This window comes from Aplysia californica, unplaced genomic scaffold (assembly GCF_000002075.1).
Source record: "Aplysia californica isolate F4 #8 unplaced genomic scaffold, AplCal3.0 scaffold00668, whole genome shotgun sequence".
In the NCBI taxonomy this organism is placed as follows: Eukaryota; Metazoa; Mollusca; class Gastropoda; order Aplysiida; family Aplysiidae; genus Aplysia; species Aplysia californica.
The window spans coordinates 123,784-150,323 of NW_004797938.1; the positions used below are offsets into that span (position 1 = coordinate 123,784).

Genomic DNA, 26,540 nt, shown 5'->3' on the forward strand with positions numbered 1-26,540 from the left:
AAAGGTAAAAAGGGGAGAAAACACGTCAAATCAAAACAATGCCAGCGATTTAGTCAGACCACACCGGGTTTGTCTCTCTATGTGGGAAATAATTAAGTACACCTACTCCCCTTGCGCACCCCCCACCCCCACCCCCACCCCCAGCCCCCCAAAAAGATATGCCCTCAGCACCAGTACACTGAACACGACAAGCAGCCAAAATTGTGAACACTATGCACGACTTCTAAGATTTTTTTCCTGATTTTCTTTTGTAAGTGTTTTAGGGCACTCGCAACTGCATAAGGTCATATGAGCGCACAAGACACAAACCTTTTCTTTTTGAGATGTTTGCAAAACAAACTTTACATTTTTTCAAATAAACTGATTGATTTGATTTTTGTTTTTTTCGCCAGCAATTAAGAAAAAATCAAGACAAAAACATAATCAGGCCAGCCCACGTTTGGGGAAACAGGAAGATTTGCGACACTTAAATTTGCGTCCCTGTTTCTCTTCCCTTCAAAAGCATTAAAATTTTTGCGAGCGTGAAAACTTTCATTTAAAGCAATTACTCTCATAATATAGAGCTTGGAAAAGTATGTTCAGACAGAAACAACATATAGATAGATAGTAGTGGAAAACCAAACAGCAGCATCCTCGAACCGCCTACCTACCAGCAGGAATAAAAACCCAAACAAACTTACACATTATCTTACATGGTTGCTTTAAGGACAAGCGGGCTAACCCAGATTTCGGGGGTATCTAGAAATCTAGACCTACACCCAAAGTGGGCATTGCCTTACCTCTAGGAGAAGTTGGGTTTCACTTGGGTGTATATTTGTTTGGTTATAGAGAAAACTCTCATTGTCTTTTAAAGAAACTGAAAAAGGGTCCAAAAACTTTACCTTCGATTTTCTCAAAACAGCTCTTTTTGGGGTAGCCCCCTTGTGCTTAAAAGCGACCTAATAAGAACAGCAGAAAGGAGAGCGACAAGTCAAGAGGGACTACCAGCGCTTCACAGAAACAAAAAAAAGACCAATATTGAAAAAAGCAACACCCACCCCCCCCCCGGAAGAAACATGCTTCTTTCACAAACACCACCATTTTCTCTAACGTCAGATACAGTGGGAGTTTAAACAGTTGAGATTCACTTCGGGGAAAAAAAAAATGACATGATGCAGAAAACCGTGGGTATGAAAATTCTAAGCCCACAACAGAATGTCCTCCTAGCACCCTCTAGCACAGCCAAGCTCTCATCTCAGCTGCCACTAACACTGGAGGAAAGATATTTCCCCCATCCTGTTTGAGGTCCCAACTGCTTGCATTCAGTAGTAGTGTTTCTTGAATATTATTATTTTTTAAATATTTTTTTTTACAGTAGTAGCAGCATAGACTTGATGACATTTCAATGAAATTGGAATTTGGGTTTGTGGGAGGGGGGGGGGGACGTGGGGGACACAGAGGAGGATGTCAGGGTCCCCCTTGTGGATTTTCTCAGTCTCCTGCGACCAAGTGCTGCCATTTATAAGTCAATGATTTTTTAAAAGAAAAAACGACTAAAGTACCAACTCAAAAATGACGCCAACCCACTCCTACAATATTACACACACATATATATATAAGTATTTCAGAGGAAGGAGTGAGGAGGGGAAGGTATTTAAGTATTTTTGGAATAAAAATTCTGCTGAAAGTAACACTGAATGGGTCTGACATGAAATTGAAGTTCTGATAAATAATCGAAGGACAACTGATCTGGAAAAGACAACCCTGCATGAAATACAATGCTATGACCGGAAGTCTAAAAATCAAGTCTAAACTCTGAGGTAAACCATCTACACACATACGATTGATCATGTTGGAGTTCTCTATAGGATTTCCCCCTGTACTTTAGAAAAACTTCAAAAATTCAAACAAACCCTATCACATATGTCATGGATTTCTACAAACGACAAGTTCAGATTTTTTAAAAAAAGAATATCTGCGCAGCAACGCGACAAAAAGAATATCTGCGCAGCAACGCGACAAAATAAGTAATAAATAAGTCACACACAGCTGTTTCAAAACATCAGGCAAAAGCTTGATTCTCTCCAAACTGTGCGTCTCTGATTCCCCAACTTCGAGTGACTATAACTTTGGAACCAAAGTGGCTCAATGACAACAGCCCCCCCCCCCCCCTCCCCATTCGTAGGGCTTAAACAGGATCTTTAATTTAATGGCCATGCTGTTGTACTGACAAAATGTGACATGCGACTCGTTTCATCGGGTTGCTCCACATTTGTTCACTGCACCAGCGGAGCCTTGGATGACTGGCATGAGTGGCCGCCACCTCTCAAATGAGTGCACAGGAAATATATATCGGATGTGGTGGTTAAAACAAAATTTCCAAAATTCTTAAAGAGTACTTTGAACTTCAGATCTGGGCAGAGTAAATAAATTACGGTAAAATGAGTGCTTACAAACATTTGCACATGAGATTTGTATAATCCCCAGGATCAGAACTACAACATTTTAAAAGTCAGTCTTTGACCTTGAGACAGAAAAGCAAAGGGAGGGAAGGGTAAACCCTACAATGTAAAAAGTCAAACACACAGATATCATACACTGTGGAGTGGACATGAATATCTTTAAAGCTACAAAATGTCTAAAATGTAAACTTTTCGTACGATATACATCAGTCAGTCATGAATGAAGTTTCAGCTTAGCATGACAAACACACTTACTAAGTAAGTAATAAAATGGACTAGCTTCTTCAGGAAAGATTTTGGGTTTTGTCTCCCGCGTTGCACGAATCGTTTACGTGGACATTACTGAGAACAGGACCAACCGTTTTTGTTGTAGGCCACAGCAATTACATAATAATTCAAGGTAAATGTTTCACACCCTTCTCAAAACAATTTAGATGATAATTCAACAGATAGGCTACTTCCAACTTGCCAGTCACAACCCTGCCTGTAAAGAGCCAACCTGAGCTGGGAGGGACACCTTCCAGCAGAAAGATAGAGGCCGTGACTTAATTATATCCTTAAAAATATTTTCCGTGTGTGGCAACTGAACTCATGTCCGTTTTAAAAAAGGCGAGAGACCTGCGCATTACATCACAGAATGCCAGTCAGGATCAAGCAATCAGCAAAAAGGACATTTTCTGCACACAACCGACGCTGCGCTGCGCTGTGCTGCTCACCACCAAGGCCTGAAGGGGAAAAGTTTGTCAGAGGAGAGGAAAGTCTTAGCTTCCAAAGACGTTCTGTCCTCTGATTACCGAAAATGTCGAAAGTGTCTCTGATGAAATTGTTCAAATTAGTTAGGGGAGGAGGATTCTCCAGGCCTGATAAGAGTTGAAATGAGAGGACCATGCAGCAGAGCAGAGCGCAGAGTGTGACTGACTGTCAACGTTTTCCCATCCACACAACTCATAAATAATATCATTTTAGAGGCAGGCTCTTTCAACCATGCCCGTCAGGGCCGAGATGGGTTATGCAGGACATTAAATCTGAGCAGAAATACACTGTCTAAAAGTCTCAGGCTGAAAATTTTCCCCCCTAAAAATTACAGCATGTCACATTCACAGATATAAACAAACAGGAGACTTTTCATGATCAGTCTGATGTGGATCAGGTACTAGTTAAGAGGGACGTATACCCTGTTCCAGCAAAGACAAAAGGTAACCCAGTTCTACAGCTATGTCTCCTTAAGATCTGACTTCATTGTGTGGCACGGTATGTTGTGCAACACAGACATGGCAAATGAAGTCATTTGAATCAAGATTTGTAAAATATGTAAAACAAAAGATACAGAGGATGATAGAACCACCAGTTTGTGTGACAAGATAAACTATACAAGAGGGACAAACCTACACCTCGTTGACATGTGGAGAGAGAGAGAGTGAGAGAGAGAGAGAGAGAGAGAGAGAGAGAAAAAGAGAGGGAGAGGGAGGGAGGGAGAGTGGAAGGTACCACCACCAGTGTGGGAGGAAACTAGGTTTGTTTCGTTTGTTCGAGTAAAGAAAAGCTTATCGACAGAATAATGATTATTAAATGCAGGGAAAGAGTAAGAAAGAAAGACAGACAGACAGAGGAGAAGAAAAGAAGCAGGATTTATCAGTGGTGACCTCCAATCATCCGCAGGAGATTACAAAAAAAATTCTCACAGCTCCCAGTCACGACACACAAAGTTCAAAGGTTCAACTTGCACGTTTGCACAAAAGGCACCTGAAGAGAATCATCATCATTGTCATCATCATCATCATCATCATCACCATCATCAATAAGAGTCACTATCGTATTTATAAATGAATCATCGTCCAAATCACACACAAACAGTCATGGTAGTAAAAAGACAAAAGTAACACAGGGTTCCTGCCATGTCCTCCCCACCAAATTCAAGGAAATTTCAAGGAGGTTTCAAGAAGAAATAATAAAAATTCAAGGAGGTTTGGTCAAGAAATTCATGCCGTTTTCGACGGCGTGCCAAGAGCAATCCGACAAAAAAGTTGTGTAAGTCCAATCTGGCAAAATTCAAGGAGTTTTCAAGGACTCGTTGAATTCAAGAAGGTGGCAGGAACCCTGGTAACAGCAAAGTCTACACATCCACAGGTTGGAATTTAAAAAAAAAATATTAAAAAAAAAACAAACTTGGGTCTTAGAATACCTCAATGTATAATTAGTTAGTAACACATTCACTTTTAGGGGGTTTTTTTAGCTTTCCTAGCCACCCTTTGAGTTAAAACTCTATTTTCCGTAAAATAAGTTTTAAAAAACTAGAGAGTCACTGTTGGACCATGGGCAACTCGCTAAACACATATCAAATCTCGACGAAGCAGAAAGTCAACATCAACGTTGTCAGTACAATAAGACTGAAGTCCAGCCGAGCACAACGGGACGAATCCTTGGGTCAAAAACTAAGTGAGTAATCCCAACTGTCCAGTCAGTGCTTGACACCCCCCCCCAACAGTCCGATCAACCACTAAAATACAACTCGTCCGCTCAGTCTCATGTGTGCCCCCTCCTCCCCCCCAAAACCCAACATAACAAGATCCAGCCCTATCAAAGCTTCATCATTTACCCCTGTCAACTGACGAACCGGTCATTTTACTCCTGGGTGGGGGTAGGGTGTGGGGAGGAGTGGGGTTGGAGTGGGGTGGGGTGGGGTGGGGTGGGGTGGACTGGGGGTGGGGGTGTAAACAACAAAACAGAAGCCCCTTAAAACGTGAGCTTGCATCAAAAATCTACTTTTTTTTTCCTCACATCGTGCTAAATCTGCACACTGCCCTTTGTCAGTTGTAACATTGTGTATATATATATACGTATAAAATATAAGCTGGAATGGTGTTTTCTCTTTTTTCATTAAAACAAAAGCACGGAAACCGTCAGCACTGACAGTCTGAGAGCTCTATCCCTCTACAGGTCAAGGTCACCACATTTACTCCAGGGCATAACACATCCCAAGAGAGATATATATATATATATATATATATATGAAGAGATATATATTCATCTCAGTCCACACATTACAGGTCACATTTTCAATGAGCATAGGGTTTTTTTTTTCCAATTTGCTTTGAAATTAAATAAAACGTTTATAGAACATTATTTCCTTGTGCTAGAAGCGAACCCATCCACTACAGCACGAGTGTGTAGCTGGGCACATGCTGTTGTGAAGAGCTAGTTACTGCAAGACTACAAGTGTCTGCGGAAAATAACGAGGCCAAATAAAAGGCTTTCCTTTCCAGACAGAAAAATAAATATATATAACATAACAGTAACAGAGCCTTTACGTGGAGCCTGTCAGGAGAGAAAAAAAAAAGGAAAGCAAAGCAGGGGGAAAAAAACAACAGGATTCATCCAGGCTAGGAAGGCCATAATAAACCACACTTGAGTTTTGACAAAGACTACATATTCAAACATAACACCAATAAAGAACTTGTAAATGTCAATGATAATAAAAGTCTATGGAACATAAGTAGTCACCAAAAAAAAAGGGTGGGGGGGGGGGGGGGGTGCATTAAGACAACAGAGGAGAAAAGACTAGCAACAAATACATACGAATCATCATATGGGTTGTGGTGTGGGGGGGATATGTACATGAGGGAGGGGGGGGGGGACCACCACTACAAAGAGCACAGCATGGCATGCTTTTATCAGGGAGTGCAGCGAGAATCATCCATAACACAAACCGATGAAAAAGCAAAGTCAATTTTTTGCACCAAAAAAAAAAAGATCCATATATACATCAAATCACAAAGGAAAATAATAGTACAGTCGCACAACAGCCAATTACACACGTACTCATATCTCAGCCAGAACAACAAATGAGACTAGTAGTAGTAGTAGTAGTTGTCATGATAGTACGTTCGGCGGTAATAATAATAAACCTGGTCAGGAATGCTTTATCTTTTGATAGTAGTAGTAGTATCGGTGTTCATTATACGTACATGTGCTCAACTCGCTCGGATATCTGAATATGAACGGTGCAAGCTTACTTAATGTGAACACGTGCGACCAGTATAGGAAAATCTCGATGATTAAAGAATAAGTAGATATTCCACTCCAAACTATCTTATGTAGTATCAGACAGTTGTAACGTACACCAGCCACCATAGTGTCTATTCCCCCCCCCCCCCTTAAAATCCTAAATTATGTACGCTGCGTATTGCATAAGGCCTGAAGACACATACTATTCTACAATTTTACACATAATCTCCTCATTGGACAGTTAAATTCCAAGTCACTGAGAAGTAAACTGTCATACAAAAATAACCCCTCCTTCCAAGTAAATTTTAGGCCCATATATTGTTGTATCTGTTTTTATTTTAAAAAACAAAACGAACAACAAAAAAAACCTGTTGTTTCTCCTTTTCGAAATGGGCAGTTCCTAATGGTTCTATAAAAATTTAGCTGCACTTCCTTCATAAGTTTCACCCATATTATTCATATCTTCTAGTGATGGAAAATATATTTCATCTTAACTCATTCAACTTTCCCTGAAGGTGCCAACTAGCTACCCAACATCTCCCCCCCCCCCAGGAACTTTTTAGACCCTGTGAAAATGCCGCCATGGGGACTCAGACTTGATGCATAACATTCGTCAGGTACATCTTGCATTAAGAAGTTGGGCAAAATCCCGATATCCACATTCATTTTAAAAAATCGGCACCCCTGCTTTCTCCATACTCCACGTCATCACACTTAAACTGCTTCAGACTAGAACTGTATAAAATGCTGGTGACACTGCTTTCCGCAAGTGTAACTTGAACCATAGCTTGAACCTCTCAGTGGCTTGGCTCTCATCTGTTCAATCTAGGCAGTCAGAAAAAAAAAAAATCAGTGTGCCAAAACCACGAATAAAATCATAGGTGTCTTTTGCCACAACGTTCTTCAGTTTCAGCACGCCTGGTATAAAAATGCTACCACAGCCACCACACAGGGAGAAAAAAAATAAGTAAGTCGCACAAACCAAAAAAACATTAACCTCATAAACAAGAAAACAATGGCAAGCACTTTAACATACACAAGGAAATTTTTTTTTTTAAAGGAAAGAGTGCAATACGTGTACATCCATACATTCCAGTGTGACACAGCAAACACCCCTCATACCCTCACACATGGGCTACCACACAGTCGGTGAATTTCTCCAAACACGAGAATCAATGTCATAATGGTATGGACTTTTTAAGGGGGGTGGGAGGAAGTGGGTGGGGAGTATGGAGAAAGCATACGATGTATTTATTTATTTATTTTAATCCATGGGTAATGATGACGAAATGCAGACCAGGGCAAGGGTTCTATTCTTCATTAGCAAGTTAAAAATCATTCAAGATCATTTAACATAATTCATCAAACAAAGCACATTTTGCAAATCAAGTCCTTTGCCATTGCATATTTAAAACTGAAATCACAAAGAAAAGGAAACTATTTAACACAAACAAAAACTGGGTAGAGTGGATCATGACTTGAGCACGTCAAACTAAAGGCCTCTCAGACTACACATCAACAGAAAATGACGTGCGTGTGTACGTGGGAGTGTGAATGAGATTGTGTATAAGTGTGTGTGTATGTGTGTGTGTGTGTGCCTCCATGTGTGTGTGAGTGTGTGTACAGGAGTGTGTGTAAATGTGCAAGTGAGTGTACCTGTGTATCAGTGCATATGCAAGCACGCGAATTTGCAATTAAAGTGTTCGACAGAGGGGAACAAATAGGAACACGTTCAGTTCTCATATTTCTTACAGTAAAACCCCAGTACTACATACTCTACTCAGTCTTCACTTGACAATAAAGTACAGTTTTTTCGGTACCTAAACCTCAGAAGCAACAGCTCCCTTGCTGAAGCAATAACTGATAGTTTCCCAAACCCCCCAAAAAAGCAAAACACCTGACACGCTATTCTAAGTTTTTACTCCACACTACTGTCCCTCACAGCGAGGAGACAAGATTTGTCCTTTAGTCCTTCAGTCCTTTCAACAAACGTGTGGCGACGACGTGAGGAACTTCTTTACACTCATTCGTTAAGACGTCTGTAATCTTGGATTATTTCTGTGCCCAACACCAATTCCAGAGATATGTGTAGTTCTGTTTTTCTCATAAAGACATCTTTACCGCAGCCCGAGATATGGCAGTGCTAGGAGCAGACTAGCTGACGTGATGAAAACCATGACTTCAGTTCAACTTTTAGCATTATGGCATTACAAAAAGACATTACTGGAAAATTCGTTTGTAGACTGTGCTTGATTAGTCTCTTGGGTTTGGTTTTTTTTAGTCACGTCCGCCAACCCTTTTCTGCTTGCCTAACTCATCCTCGTAAATGCAGGGTTTTAGTTTTCATTTGTTGGCATCTCATAAAGTTTTAATCTGTGATTTTTAATGAGTACCTGCTCTGCCACACAAATGTCCATTGCTAAAAAAAACACCCAAAAAACCTTGTTCTCTGACAAGTCAAATACTAAGAACAATTTCATTTTGAATATAAAGGACAGTCTATCCACTAAAAACGGATTATCTTGAAAATTATGCACCAAAAACATTTGTTCTACAACATTCTCCATCAGCCGTTGAAACGTGCGAATCGTCGCATGAATTTGCATATTCTTTGCTTGCTCTGCTACGTGAAAACACAGAAGAAAAGCTGAACAAACAAGGCATTCGTGACTAGATAAATATTGCTATAGTGAAAAGAAACAGCACAACAGAAGAATAAAGAACCAACATGGAAAAACAACAGAATTTGAAAGCAAATGAAAACTTTGGACAAAAAAACCCAAAACAACCTAGACATGGCATTTTTTTAAAAAAGAAAAAAAAAATTGCGTACAGGAGACAAAGCAATAAAAGTAGTAAAAATCTAAACAACTACAAGCCGTTCTACGAATTGAAGAAACAACACTCCAAGCCCTGAAAGGTTTCAAAAGAAAAGATGGCTTGCTGCTAGGAATCTGCCGTTGTGTCCTGCCCGTAATGGCGCTCCACGAGGAAACACTGGACCACCTCCTCTTTCTTCTCTTCCCCTCCCTCTTCCTGGCCGGTGGGAGGGGAGGCGACGGCCTGGCTATCTACCTCTGACGGGCTGTGTAGTTGTTGCTGCTGCTGCTGCTGTTGTTGCTGCGAGGTCTCCCTCGCTTCCTCGTGCCCTGCAGACCCCACCTCCCTCGCCTCTTCCGTCTCCTCCTCCATCTGGGTCATAGTACTTTGCTGCCCTAGCGTGACCACTTCTTCGTCTCCCACCTTGCCACCGTCGTCGACCCCAGCCTCCACCAGGGCCGAAGGGCAGGTTGGTGGAGCACCGGATTCTTCCTGCAGTTGTTGTGCTTTCTGCTGCTGCGATTCCGCCGTACCCTTGGGAAGGGGTTCAACAATTCGTGCTGCCGCGGTGGTGGCTTCTACTTGCGAGGCGGCCGGCGAATCTTTGTCCAGCTCCTCGCTGCGAGTGCTGCTGTCCTCCCCTGCGCTGCTACTCGTGTGGTGAATGTCTTGCAGGGATGCGGCCATCAACGTGTCCTCCTCCTCCTGGATCCCTGTCGGTGTCGTGTTGTCTTCGTCGTCATCATCATCGTCACCATCATCCCCTCCTTCATCATCTCCCCTCACCCCTGCGTCCTGATCGCAGTCGTCGTCATGGTGATGAGCCCCTTGTACCCTCACCCCGTCCCCCGCGGTCGTGCGGAGTGGCGAGGCAAGGGAAGCGGTCGCCGTGGTGATGGTGGTGGCGTCCGCTCCCAGGGTGATGTCGTGCGAGGTGATGCTGATGTCCGCCCCCGAGCCGCCGGCGTCCCCACAGCACAGGCTCATCTCGGGCAGGGACAGCTCGGCGATGGTGTCGCTGTGGATGATGTCGCGCGAGTGCACCTTGAGGATGTGCGACCAGACGGGCTCCGAGGCGGGCGACTCGCTGCGGCTGGTGTTGTCGGTGAAAACGCTGTCGCCGTCGGAGAACGCCTCCAGAACGGCGCCCTCCGACGAGGCTTTGGTCACTACGGAAGTCCCTGAGTTCTTTTGTTGCAGGACCATACTGCTGCCATTAGGGTTGTTGTTGTTGTTGCTGTTGTTGCTGTTGTGGCCGTTACCGCCACCACCACCACCATTTTTGGCCCCACCACCACCACACCCGGCGTTGCCACGGTGATGATGCTGGCTCGTGCCATGACCGCTGCTGCTGTTGGCAAACAGACTCAGGCTCCCCTCGCCTTTCCCCTTGCGGCTGTTGTTTCTCTCCCGCACCGTCGGACTGAGGAACCAATCGGAACGCTGCCGCAGCCTCTCCAGCTGCTTGCGTTTGACCGAGTTGAATCGACTGAGGCACCGGCTTTGATAATGAGATCGGACTTCATTCAGGTTGTCTTCAAGGGACTTGGGACGCTGAAAAGAACAGAACGACAAAGTTGTCTTTGTTTGTTCGTCAAATACGTTGTTTTCTGGTTTTTTTGTTTACACGTTACTTGAGAAATCATTATCCCCAAAAGTCAGTAAAATTGAGCTTTAAAAATGTCCAAATTTACCATCATTAGAAACATAATCAGCGAAAAAAGGCTGAGTTTACCATACACATGAAGGCGATGAATTCATTTCACAAGTAACGTGATAGGATTAAGGTGGCCGAGTTTACCAGTCACATAATCAGATAAAAGTGGTCGAGTTTACCAGCCCCCCCTACGAAGGCAGCAAATTCACTTCACAATAGATAGATACAATTGGATCACAGTGGCCAAATGTACCAGCCTTAAAACATTCACTTGACTTGAGCCATAAATGGATTTAAGTGGCAGATTCTAGAGCCCTCTGAAGGTCATGATTCCCTTCATTCTAAATGTAATTGGATCGTTAAAATGGCTGAGTGTACTCCCCCACCCCATCCCCGCATACGACAAATACAATAAAACGGCTTACTTTGGAGACCTCTGGGGAGGGGACCAATGACACCTCGGGAGCCGACAGAGTGGACATGTTGATCATCTCCGACTGGTCAAGGTCATGCTCGGGGTCGTGCGAGAGGTCGGCGTGATGCCGCAAGGCACCGGGTGAGGGCTCGGGGCTCTGGCTGAACTCTCGCTCGTGGCCCAGGCCCCCGTCTTCATCGTCATCGTCGTCATCATCCTCATCATCATCATCACCTGCCTTGGCGTTACCCACTCGGGTCACTTCGATAAAGTCTGATCTCACTGCTGGAAAGGCGTATCGAAAGGGGAGAGAGGGAGAAACATTAAAAGGAAAAGCATTAGATTAAGTGGAGACGGTCAACTTTTTTGTCTGGTGAAACACAAGTATATGGGCAATGGCCATCATGGCATTATGAACATGCTGGAAAGGTGAACGGGGGAGAAGCATTAAACTAAAGAAAAGGTATTTGATAAGTGATTACGGTTAACATTTCTGTTTAGTGAAATACAAGTATATATGGAAATAATATAATGACATCATGAACAACTGATAAATATACAAAAGCCAAAGATGGGATGAATGTGTGTGTGTGTGTGTGTGTGTGTGTGTGTGTGTGTGTGTGTGTGTGTGTCTGTGTGTGTGTGTGTGTGTGTCTGTGTGTGTGTGTGTCTGTGTGTGCTTATACATGGGAATGTAGTATGAACACACATATATGCGTATGTGCATGTGAGTCTGAGTGAGTGTGTGAGTGTGTGTGTTTGTGTGTATGTGTGAGAGAAAGAGCATGTGTGAGGAAATGGAGTGGTGGAGGTGGGAGGGAGAAAGGGGAAAGGGGGCAGTTTCTACTAAAAGAACATTGCATAGGTGAGTGTATTTCAAGGCCTCAACAGACAACCAAGTTTAGAGGGAAAACACCATGCATAATGCATACTATGATACTGATCAGATACTCTTCTCCAAGCTTTTTGGATTTTTTTTGGTTTGAAAAGTAAGACCAAAAAAATATAAATAAATAAAAATCATTCCAGAAAAGTTGAAAAGATGAACTGACTCCTAAGACTAACATAAGTATGAAAAAATATCCTGTCAAACAAACCATACGATGAATGAACACAAGACAGAAGCTGAGAGTAAACAGGCATAAACAATACAGGATGACCAGAAAGTCCACATGAACAGTGGTCTCCGGCTAATAGCACACTGGATAAAAGCATCATCCCCCTTTAAAGCACACTGCCAACATTGAACCATTTTTTCTAGTAATATCACTCGTATGTGCACATCCCAAATCATCAATATAACTCCTTCTAACAGTTCTATCATTTGGAGTAAGAAAACTTAACACCTCGTGGCGAGCTAAGCTCAACGACACAACCTACCACAGGAGATCAGATACAGGGTGGTTCACATCAGTCAATGAAATTCCACAAACACTTACTGAAGATTACTCTGCATCGACATTCGCTTAACCCATTGAACCCTGACCTCCTGAGGCTACCATGCCCCTCTGCCTGAGCTCCTGAGCGATATATTACTAACACATAAGACCATCAGAATCACTTTCCATATCCCACTCAGGGTAGTCCTCGTCAGTACCAGCATCTAATTCAAAAAGATCTTGAAAATAATCAATAACATCCTGTGCAGTAAACACTGTTTTCCGTGTTCATTTTGTCCAAGACTGGCCTAGTAGGAGATAGGGTCTCACTCACCGGTGTACTGGTGGCTAGACATACGGGCAGTTTCACGCGCCACGGGTGTACCGGTGGCAAGGGCTCAAAGGGTTAATCCTATCCATATGCCCTGGGGTCATTTTTTACCCCCCCGGGTTGTATTCTTCACATTTTATAATACTTCTAGTACAAAGACCTCTTTGAAACTTTAAGCATTTCTAAAAAAAAATCATTTTGACAGACTACTATGCAAAGCCGGATTAACGAGTAAATTTCCCATTTTGGGAAGTGGTGGTACAGAGTTCCCCACATCGTATGGACACGATAGTTAAACACGACGTACGGATAGGGTTAATAACACATTCACATAAGAGAACGTTTTTCTTGTCACCCGAGGTGCTTGCCTTTAGCCGGAGATCACAGTATAAACAAAGTATGAGGACAGTCAACGTGCAGAGAAATCCTGCACAATTGCTCCCAACCAATAATCATAAGGCTTTGCCCTCAGCCATGCTGCAGTCCTTCCAACCTTGAGGAGTGGGCGGAAAAGGGGGGGGGGGGTCAAGCAGATAGAAAGCATAAGGCAGATTCAGGAGCAGTCCCCGAAGCAAAATCCAGCTGATTTGACCATCACATCAGGTGAGAAAAATGGCTTTTGACCACATTCCACTGAGGCAAAGTTAGTACAGTCTCAGGTAGTTCTGGAAAGTTTTACATCACTTACAACACAGACAGAGACAGAGAGAGAGACAGACAGACAGAGACAGACAGACAGACAGACAGACAGACAGACAGAGACAGACAGAGAGACAGACAGACAGACAGACAGACAGACAGAGAAAAAGAATGATGGAGAGGGAGAAAGAGAGAGAAAGCACAAGTGCATGCACATGAGAAGACTGAGAGATAGAGAGGAGGAAGGAGAGAAAAAGAGAGACAGAGAGACAGACAGACAGAGACAGAGAAAGAGAGAGAAATACACAAACAGAGAAAAAAAAAAAATGCGAGAAAGAAAGCGAAAGAGAAAAACAAAAAGAGAAAAAGAGAAGGCGACGTCTATTGTTTGCCAGACTTGCAGTTTCCGAATAACTGGACTAAAGTTGACTGGAAAAAAGGAAAACTACTGAGCTAAGGCAGATGGAAGCCACTCATACAAGCCCATTTCAGAGAAACACTGGTATATAACACTCATATCTTCCCCATTTCACAAGTTGTGCGAGGTAACTACAGTCTAGATCATCATACATGTAGCGTCAGAGAGAACCGGGATATGCCTTACTGAGAAGTTTTGAGTGTTCATCAGTAGCGGATTCATTATAAAAATACCACATCAATTCACATAAAATTTAGTACATCTCTCTCTCTCTCTCTCTCTCTCTCTCTCTCTCTCTATATATATATATATATAGTCGGTGGCCTAGTGGTTAGGCTCTCGGACTCGCAACCGTAAGGTCGTGGGTTCGAATCCCGCCAAGGGCCCGACGTTGTGTCCTTGGGAAAGGCACTTTACACGAATTTTCCTCACTTCACCCAGGTGGGAATGGGTACCCGGCTATAGACAGCGAAAGATCTTGTCAGTTTGTTAGTGTTTGAGCGCTTAATCGGCTGCTCGCACTGTATGCTTCCCGGGAAGCTGAGAATGTTTCAGAGTGTTCTATGGTCTGCTGGGGTAATAATATAGTGTAAAGCGCATAGAGCCTGCTGTTGAGCGGGGATATGCGCTATACAAATGCTATCTATTATTATTATTATTATTATACATACCATGACTGTTTAAAACCGTTTAACAAGGAGCAGAATACAAAATATGAAAATAATGGAAAAATCTACACTATAATTTTGAAGCATTAATCAAAAAAAAAAGAAAAGTGAAAGACAAAAATATTATATAAATATATAATAGAAGACTCTTTGCTTCCTGAGATTTATTTCTGGGTTTGGACTGAATTAATTTTTGGTGCATGTACAATTTCAGAGGTGACCAAAAATACCCCATAACTTCAAAAGTAATTAAATGAAGGTCTTGACTTAGGCATCAATGGAAAAAAACCCCGAAAAAACAGTAATAACATATTAACAAAAATGCTGTGAAGAGAGAGACAGTCTGTTAGATAGTCATTGCAAAAGAAAGGATGTAAGAATCACACTCCTCCCCTCCCCAGTAAACCAGTAAAATAACACTTATAATTTTCCTATTAACAGAAAAAATACAGGTGTTTGTTCCGCTACTACAATTTTTTGTGCATGATGGCAAAGAGTATCTATAACTAAAGATGGAACAGTTGGAAAAATACCACTAGACCCATTTGTCAGAGAAAAGTTTGTATGATGTCTATACAACACATTGAATGTGGCAGCGCATAAATATGCACTGGCTAGCTCAGTTCAAGAGCTCTAATTTGCATCAAATACTCAAAGTTCCACAAAATGCTCTAGTTTGGGGAATCTTAAATGTGAATTCAAATCTACAATCCATGAAAAAAACCCCCAAAAAACAAACCCACACACAAAAAAGACTGGGGAGAATAGCCAATATATGGGCACTGTCAACTCGTGCCAGTTACAAGAATAGAAATATCGGCTCTTTGCTGGCAAAGAGATAGTAATGATAATTAAGTGACTGTTCTGCATAGAACAGAATAAGAATGAAAAAATAAAAAATCCTGAAAAAATCACTTCACTACTCGGCAGACATACTGTGCTTGTAATTCAAAGTCTGTGATTCATCTGTCTACTCTGCAAACCAGTTTTTTAAAAAAGAAAAAAGAAAGAAAGAACAAAAAAATCCTGCTTTTAACACCTCAAAATGTTCCATTCAATATCAACATCCAGTTCAACATGCATCTTCCCCTCTTGGAAGCAGGGTGGAAACAGAATAGAAGAAAAAAATGCCTGGAAAAAAATGAAGCAGCAGAGTGGATGTCTAGCAGCCTGGCTAAGTGAAGCTTCACTCACGAGAATGTCTGGTCTGAGCAAATGTCAGAACCCTCCATCATACTAACATCCCCAGCCAGCCTCTTTTTACTCGAATCACATTTCGCCTTTTCAGAAGGAAATTCACACGCTTTCAAATAATGATCATTTTAAAAAACCCTCAGACGAAAATATAGATTTGCAGGATGATCTAATCTTTAAACATAATAATTCTATAGCCTCATTCTCAAAGATAAGTGCTTCACTTCAACCGGCTGCTAAACAAACAAGAAAATAGCATCTTTGCATCATTCATCCCTTCGCTACTTGGATCTAAGAAGAAAAGAAGAAAGTGAAGCAGCTGCAGCATCAAGGATACCTTTGCTGAAACAAAAAAAGTCCCTTACCATCACTGACAACATCAAACCCATACTTGCTGGCTTCTTTATCAATAAATGCACGAAACATGAGGTCTGCCTTCTTGCCTGTGTTGAGGGTACATATACACACACAAACATACACTTATATCCTGTGGTTTTAGTAAGCGTTTTACGGCACTTGCAACACAATTAGGTCATATAAGTGTCAAAGGTTAGCGGTGTTATAAGAGTAACAAACACAAAAAAGAAGGAGAGGAATAAGGTCTAAAGATGCTTGATAGGAGTAGGAGAAAAACAAAACACATCAGAGAACCTGCCAACCACTCACACATATTTATATCCCTTGACAGGGTCACTACAGTCATGATGCAACACATCATTTCAACTATTAAACATGCTTTGGGCTAAACAAATTCTCAGCGATTTCAAAAACAATAAATTCATTTAAAAAATTTTTTTTACCACCAACAGATGTCAGCTTTTCGCAATCTGTTAAGAGCACTAACTTTTTAAAATTTGATTTTAAAAAGGTGAAAGAAAACGTCTATGTTAAAAATAATTCACAAATTCCAAAGACGGCGACAGTTCATTCTAGTGATGTTACTACAATATAAATAGGGGGCAAATGTTATTCAAGTCACTTGCCATTACTACAAGCACAAAACCTAGCCCACTTCACAGTACAAGAAAAAAACAACTTCATATAATATGCCACGTCTAACAACACAATAATATCAATTAACTTCTAGGAGAAAGCAATTCATAGATGTTCTAGGTTAACTCCTCTATGCCTCAGAAAATAAACAAACAGTCCTTTCAATTTAAAAACAAAACAATTGTTAACTTCTCAGAGTAAGCAATTCATAGATGTTCTAGGTTAACTCCTCTATGCCTCTTAAATAAACAAACTATCTTTTCAATTTAAAAACAAAACAATTCTATTTTGGGAAGAGGGGAAAAAAGGGAGGGGAGGGGGGGTCTTTAATTTCTTAAACAACTAACATCTTCCAGACAACTGTCATTTAAAATGAGACAATTTTCCAATGTTAACACAGTATACAACAGCTGCATGGTACAAAACATCATCTCCGGTGTTTGTTTGCCTTTAGTAATCATGACTACACACTAGATATGGTCGTTTTTTAAGGACAAGCGGGCTAACCCAGATTTCGGGGGTTTCCAAAAATCTTGACCCACATCGAAAGTGGGCATTGCCCTACCTATAGTAGAAGTTTGGTTTCATTGATGTGGATATTTGTTTGGTTATAGAGAAAACTATCCTTGTCTTTGAAAGAAACTGAACTGGGGGCAAAAACTTTACCTTTAATTTTCTCAAAACTGCATTTTCCGGGATAGCCCCCTTGTGCTTAAAAGCTACCATATATCCACATCTGTATAAATGCCAATTCAAGATTATTCCAAGAATCAGCATTGCTCTAAATTTGGTGTATGTCAGTACAACACATTTTTATGTAAAGGATTCTTTAAAAACAACTTCTGCAGTAACTAAAAACCACTAAATGGTCTCTCAAAGCAGAGCAATAAGTTAAAAAGGTATGAGAACTGCACATTTCAGCTATAACCTAAATCCTACCAAGCATTTACAACAAAAGAACATTTCAATTATTGCAGCCATGTTCAGAAGTCAAGACATATATTATGCGATATTAGTAATACGACAAAGCAGACCCAGATTCTGATTTTATCACAATTCTGAGATGAAGCAAGGATAAACTCCCACACAACGCTAGTCCAAATAAAAAAAGACAACTTGGAACCAAAAAAAAAAGCTCCAACAATTCTGTGAGGAAGGTACAGCTTTACTTATTTTCCATGTTAGTAAAACCAGCAACATAGAAACATGAAATCTTTAGTAGACCAAAAACAAAAAATGCAGAAAGAAGTATTTCATAATTCTTTTGCATTGATTCACGGACAGTCTTTGCTGTAACCAGAGTACGTTTGCGGGGAACACATACACAGTAGGCCTACAACATACAGTCACAAGAAGCCAACAGAAGCACTCCTGAACAAATATCTGTCTTATTTCTCTTCTGAGGGGAGGGAAGGGAGGAGGAGAGTAGGAGGAGGAGAGAGAGAGAGAGATAGAGATAGAGATAGAGAGACAGAGAGAAAGAGATAGAGAGACAGAGAGAAAGAGAACTGGAAAAGTAAAACAAGAGTTACACAACAAGACTCAGCAAAAACAAATATCAAGATATGCTTGGACATAAAAAGATGAGTGGGCAACTTACGTGGAATGAGCTGCGAATCTGGATGGTAGCTGTATCTGTAGAGTTCCCGTATATGGATGCCCGTGTGGGTGGTTTCTGCAAAAAATCTGATATTTTCCCGACCAAACATCCCTTCCACACCAAAGTTGTCGATCAGAAACTGCATAATTCGACTGGCTTTTTCAACCTGCAGAAGTAAAATAAAACAAGAAGGAGAGTTAAGCAAAAGTGAAAAAATAAATAAACTTTGAAAAATAAACAAATAAAGCACAGAAAATAATGTCCTATCTCCTTCCATTATACATAGCACAAAAAGCATTTTCTCAATCTTGCTGCTAACATTTGCAAAATAAAATCACTTAAAACAACACACTATAAAACTCCGAAATAATAACCCTGAATTCTATAACATATAATCCTTCAATTGGACAGCTTGTTTAGGTTGGGTTTTTACCCATCATCAGAGAGTGGATGAAAGGGGCAAGTCACATGCACTGGTGTCTGTGGTGTGGCTGTTAGGCTTTCCGCCATTTCCTGCTCTATTTTCAAGAGAGTAAGTTGGTTTTTTTATCATCTCCGCCTGTCTACTGAAATGTATCCCACTCAACCAGGGTAGCCCATGACAGCCAAGATAAAAACAGCCCATTTCTCAAATTATCAAAATTGTGTTAAGAGCGGCATAAAACACTAAAAATTTCAAGCCACAGGTTTAAACACAATTTCATATCCCTAGCAAGACAGACTTGATTGCCTGTTTCTACGCCAGGCCCTCACCTTAGCAGGATCTTCGGCACACGTGTGGAACATGCTCCCCGCCACGCTACGCGACAGAGCCTCCACCGACATACAGTTCACCTCCGAGTATGTCACGATCCGGAACCAGGTCCCGAAGAGTAAGGCAACCAGCTGCTGGTGGGTCGGAGACAACGTCTCGATGAAACTGGCAGGAAAGAAGTACAAGCAATAAACATTGAGAAACTAATAATGAGAAAGAAAAGCAATCGTAACAATGAGAAAGACAATGTGTCAACGAAACAGTTGCCGGAAAGCAGTATAAACAATAAACACTGCGAAAAAAACCAGGCCAAACAATTTCAAACCAAGAACCTTTCCAATAGAAAGGGAAAGTGTAATACATATTTTTTTTAAATACAAAAACACATCAACACTTCAGACCTCTCTTTTAGACACATTTTTTTTAAAATTCTGAATTCAGGAGCTATTGTGAGAATGCAACTCTTAATATCATGATCAGTGTTTCACTGTGGTGCGGTTGGTTTTAAACTTGACCACAACCGAACAGTTCAAATTATGAAACCATGAAGGGCCTCATCTTTTTTCACTCTTCCTAGAACATTTCCCGTTAGCCTAGTCACTTGTTCAGGGAATTAAGCATGCCACCTTCAAAAAGACCTCTCTAGAGTAACAAAGAGTGTTTGTTGGAGTAAAAAAAAGCAGGCACCAATACAATAATCGTCATCTAGTGCAAGGCAAGAGTAAGCCAGACAGAACTGATAACAGGAAAGAGAAAAATGGGTCCTAAAATTTGTGCCCTCCAACCACCTCACACACACGAAGTGCATGACATATACATGAAATAATAAACATGCAAAAAGAGAAAATTAGCCGCACCAATTTCCCTTCTTCTAGTCAGTCCAGTACATTTATTTTCTTCAACAAGCTGTGTGTCAAGAAACCAGCATCTGTAGGGTGACAGTTAGGGTTTTTGCCATCGCATGCGGAAAACTTGGTCTTTTTATTGAGTTTCTTCATCTCTCAGCCTGCCTCCTAGACGATCAAAATTGTATCGCAGGAGGCGTAAAACATTTACAAGCTTGCTAGCTTTTTCAAATCCTAATCAGGGATACCCATCATTACAACATCAGATTACCCCACACTGAACAAAATTACATCAAATAGAACTCGTTTTGGTGTAGTGCATGTGATACGGCTCTAAAATTTCCAACTGCTGAATCCGGGGCTGTCTCTGGAAATTCAGGACAGTTGGAAAACTTGCATGTGTACAAATAGCATCGTGAAGACAGTATGCGAGACTCTGTCAGGCATTACCTGTGCACAGCTTCGATCTGCTCCATCTTCTGGGGCAAGGTCAGCACCTGGAGCAGTTGCTCCTCTCCCTCCGGGGTAAACACACCCCCAGGGATCTTCAGAAGGAATTTCTGAAAGAGAAAAAAACAAACAATAAAAGACACAGGAAATAATAGCTCATCCATCATATATAACTGTCCGCTCCATGAATTTGTTAGTTTTTCTGGTTTTATTTGAGTTAATGGATGGCACTTTTCACACAGACAAGTCATTCAAGCTTCACAACAGGAATGGGCCTCTTATCACAGTATTGTCCGTTTTGTTTTAGTATTGGAAGGGCGGGGGGATAGGGAGGCAGAAAGACAAGTTTAATGCCATACTTGACTCAACTAGGTCATTTAAAATGAGGACCAACAATTGTTAAGGGTCGATCCTTTGCTGGGCTGGATTTTTGGCAGACAAGTAGGCACTAAGTAGAGTTGGACAGAAAAGAGAAAAGCTCTATGAAAGGACCAAATTACTACAGCAAAGACATGATGACACATTAGTGGCACCCCATGTGAGCATGTGAGCGTGTGTGTGCTTGATTTCCCTCTGCATCAAACAGCAAACAACTATATCCCTTGAGAGGAAACTATCAACAGCAAATCTTCATTTTCATAACCTAGAAATTGGTTGGTTATATTGTTTTCATTATACATTTTACAATGAGTAGCGAGCCTTCACTACACGAGAGTGACTGTAATTTGCATGACTAAAAGGAAAAAACAATACAATTTTACCAACTGATCCCAAAAGCCTCTTGGTACCACAAAGAAAACTTTCAAGACTAATCAAAAACAAAACTTTTATATCATTAACAGCCTTATGTGGAGTTTGGAATAATAAATAAAGTATCAGTAATTGAAGAAGAGAGTTCTGGAACCTACCTTGCTCAAAAAGGGACTAAGGACTGACAGAATTCAAAACACATGATTTTCATAACTGTGACGGGATGACCCACCTTTACCACAGAGGCCAAAGTGTAGAAACTGTAGTTGGAATAAATTACTTGTTTCCCTTCAGTGAGGCGCTTGACAATGCGCCTTGTGTCATTGGGATTCCCTGGCCTCCGGAAAACATCAGCGGTTGCTACCCCTTCCTTGGCAATAAACACCAGTATATCCTTTGGACAGAAAAAACAGTAGAAAATTTGAAACTCTCAGAATGATATAGCCAAAAAATTAGAAAGCAGACGTGACACTTCCTTTTCCTATTTGTGACCTAACGACAAATCTGCACTAAACAGAGTGCCTACCAGTTGGAAAACAATTTTATTGTCAGTTTTGAAATCAAAAACCCTGAAAAATCTCACTGATGGTGAGTGAGTAATGAAATGCAATCAATTCAACAAATTTCTTGCCTCAACTTTAACAGGTATGGCTATCGTAAAGAAAATTGAAGGACTCTTCAAGACAAAAAAACATTTTCAGATTCAGTATTGAAATAAAATAAACAAAAGGGCTTTTCACAGATAAAAATGTCAACTTGTCTATAACTTTATACCATCACCAACTAAAACCAATGCATTAACATTATAATTTATTTTGCAAAGCTGCTTTTACCACAAGGGGCCCTGGTAAATAGCCATGTTTCAAGGCTGATGAAAGCGAAGCTCCAAACTTGAGCCTGTGGAAACAAGGAAAATACAATTATTAACTTACAACTGCCTCTTCTGTATAAAAAGTAGGGCAATTTTTGGTAATACCACACGCACCTTGATTTACTAAGGGCAAAAAAGACAATTTTACTAAAATGTACAAAGACAACCTCAGCAACATGTTGTTGCAAGAAAAATTAGTAACTTCATTTGACTCTATACTTTACATGGTGAGTACAATTATATTTAGACCTGGTTACAAGATAAACTTTGATTAAACATAGATGTTACTTAAACACATTTGAATACGAAAAAGGAATATGTATGTATTTCTTAAGTTAGTCTCTCCTCTTCAATATTATATCTTGTCTTTATAAAAGTGAATCAGTTTAAAAGCAAACACTTTTATTTATAACAAAAAATACCATGTTGCCTTTTCAAAGACATGCAGGGATATATATCTGTCCCCTCTACCAGTATTACCAGTTCAATCAATTTTCTATAATTAAGAAAAAAAAAAAGAAACAGTACATCGATCCATTTTAGTAACCAACCCAAAAAAAAACAGTACATGATAAAAATTGTCAACACTTCACCACTGGTGACAAATAACACCAATACTGGCTGTAGGACTTACTTCTGAGAGCGGAACACCTCTGCCTGCGAGCTGCGATCAGACACGCATCCACTAAAGACATTGCGAAACATGGCAGGATCCCAAAAGACGTGCTTTCCCCTCAGCTCCAAAATATAAACTTCAAAAGAAAAAACAGAGACCAAGACTCAGCCCATCACAGTCAGGACTGGCTGCCTTGTCTTAGCCGCATCTCTCTGCGCAGCAGCAGCCAATGTAACAATCCATCTCAGCCTGGAAACCATCTCCGGATCACACTGCTGCGGGAGACAATATAAACAATCAGATTTTAATTCCGATTTTAGAATAAAGGGTTATAAACCAATAAAAATTGAAATATATAGCACACTCTCTTCCTGGCTATTATTCTGCTTTCAAGTCATAATAAGTTGAAGCTGTGGTATTTACAAGACGTTTTTCAATCTCATTTATGGATAGTAGGATAAGTAGAATGGCCGCGGCTATTCGGACTCTGTTAGGACTTAACACATTACACCCTAAGGGCCTGGACGGGAAGTCCGTTGTTAGATCCTAAGCAAGGGGAAAGAACCCACCTCCCGTGAATACTAGCCTTTAAAAAACACATTTTAAAAATACTAAACAAATTCCAAAAATCCTGAAAAAATAAAAGTTAAAAAGAAAACTGAATGTAGTTTCAGAAAAATATAACTTTATGTATGCGCAAACTGTTGGAAATGTTCTAACTTAAGTTCAATCGGGGTGTCCGACCCATCACTCTCACTCTCAGCCTCGCGGTCGGGCCCTAGATCTAGATCTAAATTCTAATTTCTCCGTCTGATCAATCGGAATCGCCCCAAACTTCCTACAACGTTTTCATCAAAATCTGAGCCATCTGATTTGTCACAAGCTCGTTTTTGCTCAAATCCATCATTATTTCCGTTTTCGAACTCAATTGTGTCCCTTTTCAACAAGTCGAGGCACTTTCGAAGTGTCGGTAACGCGATCGCACTTCGATCAGCTCTAATACTAAAACTACTGGCCCGAAAAATTTCGTTTCGGTATCAAACGAAAGAAGAAACTTTTTGCTATACTATGCAAATCAAAATCCCGGCCCCAGAGTCTCGTCAAGGCGAGACTTTCGTTTCTAAAGACGCTGGGTCGGCGCGGGCGGTTCCGGGCGAGTCAGGGTGGAGCGCTTAAGGGAATTCCCGGGCGATCCCGGGCGAGTTAGGGTGTAATGTGTTAAACTCCAATGCGCGAGCGCAATCACTAACAAATGGAGGCCTACAGTGGTGATCCAGTTCGAATAGCAACGGGAGACTATTCGGACTCGAGTATAGACCTCGCTTACGGTACAACCGGTGATTGCGCACGCGCACTGGAATTTGAATCTCAATAGCCTCCAGCGGCTGTTCGGACTCGAGTCCGAATAGCCACTTCAAAGTAGAATACCGTGTTCAAAAATACTAAAAGTGTCATTAATATAAATTTCCATTAGGATTACACCATAGCTGGCAGAATCTGTACAGGTAAAGAGAAACAATCAGCAGTACAGAGACATAATGATAAATTTTAAAACGAAGTGTATACAGACCCGGTAACCGGGAAGTCACGAAGTATACAGACCCGGTAGGGGAACTCTTTTTTTATTTCGGGAAGTTTCAGCCCCCAGACCCGGTAGAAATCTAGTGTGTGTGTGTGTGCGTGTGTGTGTGTGTGTGAGAGAGAGAGAGAGAGAGAGAGAGAGAGAGGGGGGGAGAGAGAGAGAGGGAGAGAGAGGGAGAGAGAGAGAGAGAGAGAGAGAGAGAGAGAGAGAGGGGGGGGGGGGGTTGCTAGCAAAATGTATATGACATGCCCCAGTTGGCAGCTAGACAAACATAGAATTAGAGTGGGAAATAGGTGGGGACAAAGAAAGACAGAGACAAACAAAGAAAAAGAGAAGGCGAGCTATACACAGAGGAGACAGAAAGAGAGAGAGAGAGAGAGAGAGAGAGAGAGAGAGAGAGAGAGAGAGAGAGAGAGAGAGAGAGAGAGAGAGAGAGAGAGAGAGAGAGAGAGAGAGAGAGAGAGAGAGAGAGAGAGAGAGAGAGAGAGAGAGAGAGGACGGCTCGATTGAAATTATGACATTGTAACTTGTTCTTTTCTTCAAATTGTGATTCCTCCATCCAACTCCAAAACGGAGGAAAAACGATCGTTCATCGAAAAGACATCCGCAATCTTCATTTAGATCTAGGCTAGCCGCGAAACTAGATCAAAGATTTAAGTCTGTCTGTCTAGATCTAGATCTAGACCATAGATCTTGAAGAACCTAGGTCTACCCTGAGCCAAGAGGGCGCTGAAACTCTCCGAAATCACAAAAGAGTTCCTTTACCGGGTCTGTATACTTTGTGACTTTGTTCCCGGTTATCGGGTCTGTATACACTCCCATTTTAAAAAGTTTATTTAAATATTTCAAAAGATCTAGAATCTAGAAGACAACATTGTTGAGCCACTAAAACTGAAACGTCATGCTTACTCAACTTAATAAAAATTTGTAAGCAGCAACGGAACTTGGTTTTGGCTTTTATTTTATAATGTATCAGCCAGACAGGTAAGAATGTCTTTTAATTTCCTAAGGGTGACTATGTAATACCACAGTACGGGTACAGGGACTCACAGTACAAAAGCTTAGAAAAGGCAAAGGGACACTACTACAAGCCTAGCACTTCAAATAAATATTGGCCAGTCTGATCATCATAGTCATAGATAGTCATAAACTCTACCAATGCTAGAACTAGAAGTATGTCAACGAAAATTATAAGAAAATAATAAGACCAAGATGTAGATCTAGATGTCCTAGAATCTAGATCTAGATCAGATAGATCTCGATTTCCAGAGAACTTGATTTTGATTCAACAACAAGAACCACAAACAATAACACCATCACTTACACTTTTTCAAACTAACCACCCAACCTCATTCAATATCACACAAAAATAAATAATCATTGCTACTGAAAAATACTGCAGTAGTTTTAGTTTTGATTTTGAGCCCCCAGAAGTATGTACTGGTTAAGTCACAAGGAAAACAAACTTAATCTTTCAACAAGTTTCAAAACGATCACTTGTAGATTGCAGGTCCTTCGGGAATAGCAATGCTATGCCAGGCATGCAGACTACACATCTGATGATCTGCCCCTGTCGCGACCACTTCCTCATTCTGACATCTCTGATATCCCGTAAAATTGAAAGACCTCTCAGTGAGCTTAGCTTCTAGCTAACATTTAAACGACCGACGATTCAATCGACACACAATTCAAAGATACCACAACAATCAATTCCGAAGACCACAAGCACTAAGAACTGTTGCTGACCTCAATTCTTTTTCAAAAGGAAAGAGGGCGCATTCGAGCTACCTTCCGTCAGCTTCCCTCCTATCAAATAACAATTATTCAGCTTCTCCACTTACCTTTGATTTGATCAACATTATCCTACATCAATAAAATGTTCTTTCTAATCATACTCACATCCAAAACATAAAGGGGGGTGTCCCTGTGTTGCTACATTTTGGGAGAACAGAACGAAATCGATTCAATAATTTCAGGGTAGGCCGTTAGCCAGGAAGGAAAAATTAACGATAACCCGGAAGAGCTATCAGCGCAGACGGGAGTAATCCTTTAAATTTTTTTTTCGCTCCCTGCCCCCCTGCAAAATTGTGAACAACAAAAAAGTGAAACTCG

The 26,540-nt window shown here is 41.1% G+C and overlaps 1 protein-coding gene across 2 annotated transcripts; it reads right to left on the reverse strand.

Moving 5' to 3' along the window:
- Positions 1 to 322: 322 nt before the first annotated feature.
- On the reverse strand, positions 323 to 26,540 carry LOC101862067 (dentin sialophosphoprotein). 2 transcript variants are annotated; one of them, XM_035972373.1, is made up of 10 exons: positions 26,328 to 26,540; positions 22,865 to 23,121; positions 22,193 to 22,256; positions 21,592 to 21,753; positions 20,610 to 20,719; positions 19,314 to 19,479; positions 18,561 to 18,726; positions 16,333 to 16,410; positions 11,349 to 11,623; positions 323 to 10,820 (listed from the first exon to the last, which is right to left on the reverse strand). In XM_035972373.1, exons 2-10 carry the CDS (start codon positions 22,933 to 22,935, stop codon positions 9,393 to 9,395), a joined length of 2,520 nt encoding a protein of 839 aa, XP_035828266.1. In that variant the 5' UTR covers positions 22,936 to 23,121; positions 26,328 to 26,540; the 3' UTR covers positions 323 to 9,392. The 2 variants fall into 2 exon arrangements, with proteins under 2 accessions (XP_035828266.1, XP_005108259.1); XM_005108202.3 differs by lacking the exon at positions 16,333 to 16,410 and having other exon boundaries at positions 26,328 to 26,534.

Excerpts from the sequence above, each read along its gene's own strand:
- LOC101862067 (XM_035972373.1), bottom strand. The coding sequence starts at position 22,935 with ATGTTTCGCAATGTCTTTAGTGGATGCGTGTCTGATCGCAGCTCGCAG. Across the intron at positions 11,624-16,332 it reads GTTTGATGTTGTCAGTGATG|CAGTGAGATCAGACTTTATC; the intron begins GTAAGGGACTTT and ends ACGCCTTTCCAG. Across the intron at positions 10,821-11,348 it reads CCTCCCCAGAGGTCTCCAAA|CGTCCCAAGTCCCTTGAAGA; the intron begins GTAAGCCGTTTT and ends TGTTCTTTTCAG.